The sequence below is a fragment of the Austrofundulus limnaeus genome, unplaced genomic scaffold (genome assembly GCF_001266775.1).
Source record: "Austrofundulus limnaeus strain Quisiro unplaced genomic scaffold, Austrofundulus_limnaeus-1.0 Scaffold65, whole genome shotgun sequence".
Taxonomy (NCBI): Eukaryota; Metazoa; Chordata; class Actinopteri; order Cyprinodontiformes; family Rivulidae; genus Austrofundulus; species Austrofundulus limnaeus.
In genome coordinates, this window is record NW_013952467.1 from 1,578,540 (window position 1) to 1,582,588 (window position 4,049).

At 38.1% G+C, this 4,049-nt stretch overlaps 1 protein-coding gene across 1 annotated transcript in view; it reads right to left on the bottom strand.

Moving 5' to 3' along the window:
* Positions 1-2,354: 2,354 nt before the first annotated feature.
* si:ch211-256e16.3 (kelch-like protein 20) overlaps positions 2,355-4,049 on the bottom strand; it is a 7,544-nt gene continuing 5,849 nt past the window's right edge. The window contains exons 9-12 of the mRNA XM_014010124.1: positions 3,692-3,868; positions 3,470-3,616; positions 3,230-3,395; positions 2,355-3,138 (exon numbers count right to left, since the gene is read on the bottom strand). Of these exons, the coding sequence (XP_013865578.1) occupies positions 2,982-3,138; positions 3,230-3,395; positions 3,470-3,616; positions 3,692-3,868 (647 nt within the window). The 3' untranslated portion in view covers positions 2,355-2,981. The remainder of the gene's footprint in view (positions 3,139-3,229; positions 3,396-3,469; positions 3,617-3,691; positions 3,869-4,049) is intronic.

Here is a 4,049-nt window from a genome sequence, read left to right on the forward strand (position 1 = left end):
GTTTTATTTTTTATCAGGGTGGCGGAAATGGGCTTCCATACATATCAATAGAAAGCACAACATTTTACAATATTAAATAATCAAATTAAAAAAGCTTTTCAAATACAATAGAAAAGTACAATAGTCAATTCTCAATACAATTGATAATATTCAATCTTCAGGTCATTATAACTCATTGGCCATTAGACTCAGTTTTTGCACCACATATTCTGCTGCTACTTGTCTATAAACACTGTAAAAACTGTAAATACTGGTCTATAATTCTGTTCACTCTACCTTTATACTCTATTGTACTTTATTTTTAATCTCTCGCACTGTCGGTAAATGGAGGAACTGCAAAGTAAGAATTTCATTGTACAGTGTAACTGCTGTGCATATGACAATAAAACTCCTGAAAACCCCGAAATGTAACAATTAAAAAATATAACTGCAAACTGTAAATTTTAAATATTAAAAGGTAATACTGAACTAAGTCTATTGATAAGATTTGAAAAAGGTTTACTCAAGCAGTTTTCCAGATATGCTGATGTGAAGTTCTGAAATTGCAGGATTGGGGATCTGACAAGGTTYTGGAGGTGCATGCTGCTTTGAACAAACCTGACAAAATATACAACATGAGCCTGATCTGCTAACAGAACAACTCAAACTGTAGCAAAGAAACACAATCTCATATTCATCAGCAACCTTTTTCTGAATAAACAATCCTCAGGCAGTTTGATTTGTAGACTGTGCCCTGAAGCACTGTTTTAAATGAAGTTTCTGTTTAAAAAAATGAAGTTACTATAATGAGTCAAAATAAACTGAAGCAGCCCACTGACATACACATTAMTGATTTACAAATTACCAAGGATTTGCTCTTTCCAGATTATTTGATGTAATAATTTAATATTCAACATGTCTCAAAGCAAAAGGCGTTGAGACGTTTACCTCAAAAAATGAATCATTTGAATTTTAGCCCTGAGATATTTGCTCCTTAGTCATATTAACAATCATCCTGAGTGATGCTTGAATTTGTTTCACCTTTTATGAGAGGCGTCCTTACAAATGAGGTAAAACCCATTTGCCTTTRATTTAGACTCACTGAGTGTTGGGTACAAAAATAACATTTAAAATACTAAATTCTCCTACCTGACAGTCAACGCCTGTCTAGATCAAGACACAAAGTAGATTATCCACAAATAAAACCTCATGGTTCAATACAGAATGATTTTATTTTTATTCTTTGTTGCTGAWATGAGACTCTCTACAACTCTCACCCCAAAATTAATATTTGTGTTTGCTTTTGGGTCCCCCAACTGGCTAATGAATGAAACAGTTCCTTTTTGGTTTGGTGAAGACTGGATGGAGGATTGACCAGTTTTTGTTTGTTTTAATGCAGAGCAGCTTTCACATCCACCAGACCACACTTCCTGCTTTCAGATCAACAAGTTTATGTTTACACCAAAAAACACTTATACAGTTTTGAAAAGTTTAATGGTTTTGCTTCTTGCTTCCATGTTTTGCTTTTCATTCTTCACATATTTTTGAATGATTTACCATCATTTACTTTACAAACACACTACAGTTTGTAAGTTTGATCAAATATTTGAAACAATTAAACTAATACACGATCTGTCACGATAAGAAATCTAGTAATAATTATAATAATAAAGTTAACAGAGCACAAAGACAAATTTGTTGACAAAAGATGTAAGGATTGTGGATGAAGGTAAGGATGTTTATCGCCTTTTCAAAAGGCAACTGCATCACAGTATTATTACCATGGCAACAAACCTGAGGTCAAACAATGCAGCGGAGCAGAGGCGTTCAGAATAAATCAAACGTCAGACCTGCAATGTTGATTTTTAGGTATTTTTTCCTCCCTCAAATCACTGACTTTAACACACACACAAACACTTGTCTCTATACTTGTGTGGATTTTGCATCAACTTCCATTAATTTCTACTGCATAGCCCTGACCCCTACCCTAAACTGAAACACAAATGGGGATTTTCCACTGTGGGGACCAGGCAAATGTCCACACAGTAACAAAATGTCCTCATAAGCATAGTATGTGAAAATACGTCCACACATACCGGTACATCATTTGCTGGTTTTACCATTTTACTCATGGTTTAAGTCAATTTAAATGGTGAATTTACTTGAATCCAGTGTTTACATACACTATAAAAAAAAACCACATTAATTTCTATTTCTTACTGCTGGACATTAAATCAGGCTTAAAATGATCATGATAGTCTTTCCCTGAAGTGCACCTGTCCTACCTGCAGCAAAACAGCCCCACAGCATGATGCTACCCCCGCTGTACTTCACTGCTGAGATCACGCTCTCAGGCTTCCAAAACACAAAGAAAATTAGTAAATAAAAGCTTTATTACAACTATAATCTACTTACATTCACCAAAATAAGAAGGACAACACATTACAAAAATATATTCAACATATCACAGGTTGGATGACAATCATTRAGAACTCACAAAATTTAATTACAAAAAGACATGTACATTTCTCCACAGGTTAACTTTAAAAATATTCACAATATAGCTTTTTGGCCCACAGAGCTTTTGTGATGTGTTTTGTATTGTCAGAAAAAAAAAAGAAAAGAAAAAGCAAATTCTGACAGCTTGTCATAAATCCAACACATAATACAAAAATACACTATGTTGGCGAGGAACATCTTCAGGCTGAGGTGTCTGGACATTAAAAAAACAAAACAAACGTTCACATCATACAGAGGCAGAGTCCCAACTGCTGAGGGTCACAGTAACATGAGGTTAACAGCATCCCAACTGCCACTCCAAAATGAGTAACTCGACCAAAACTAGCTCCTCGAGGAATCACCGACTAAAACCGACGAGCTTTAGACCCCAGCAAAGAGCTCAAACCYCTCCAGGCTGCTCAGTCTCCCAACTCTGAGCCTAGTACCACATTGTTAAAGAGAAAAGTGCAAATAACCACATAAGGCCTTCCTCTCGTCGCGTTTTAGTTGTTGTTTAGAGTGACAGGACAACTGCTTATGTGGACGTCCTTCATCAGCTGGAGAGACACACAGCTGAGCCAGCTGCGACTGGTGGGCATCTCCCCGACAATCTCCCACGTGTCCGTTTCCTCACAGTACCTCTCTATAGTGTCGTGATATCTGCATGAAAAGAACAGTTGGCATTATAAAATCTAAACTGAAGAGTTGTATTGGATATTTTTTTTAAAAAAGGCTGGGTTCGGTTGCTCACCTGTCCCAACCCTCCTCTCCTCCCAACACATAGATCTTTGCATCCACTACAGCAGCACCGGGTCGGTATCGTCGTTCCTTCATGGGGGCACACATGGTCCACTGGTTAGTCTTGGGATTGTAACACTCCACTTTATCTGTGTTCTCCGTTGAGGCGTGCCATCCACCTGCAGAAGAAAAACTGATGAGAAATGACTCAAGTAATTCATGAATGTCAAAGCACGAAAGCCGAGTTTCTTACCGATAACATAGATCTTTCCTTTGAGCGTACAAGCGGCTGAACCAGAGCGAGCGATCTGCATGGGCGCAATCTCGGTCCACGTAGCAGTTTTTGGATTGTAAACCTGTGCGAGGTTTGTGCCATCACCATCCTCTAAAACAGCACCACCTACCAGGACAACAGCCATCAGCGAGGGCAGAAAAATAAAAATAAAAACTATTCGAACATGTGAACGATGCCTACCTGTAACATAGAGCAGACCGTCCAGCGCCACCACCGCAGGACTCGTGACGGCCATTTTTACCGACTCGGTGAACTGCCAAGAGTTGGTGTGAGGGTTGTAGCACTCCACTAAATCGAGACGTGACCGGCCCTCCCAACCTCCCACAGCATACACAAAACCYTCCAACATCACCAGACCTGAGATCAGAGGATGGAGAGATCAATCACGATGAAAGACAGATGAATTTTTTAACTGTTTACGTCAAAATTATTTTTTGCCTGTAACTACCAAACCAACAAGAGTCGCAGAAAAGTATTGCAACATGGATAGATAATATTTTATACAGCTGTTTTGAAACTGAAACTCAAATTTAATTAC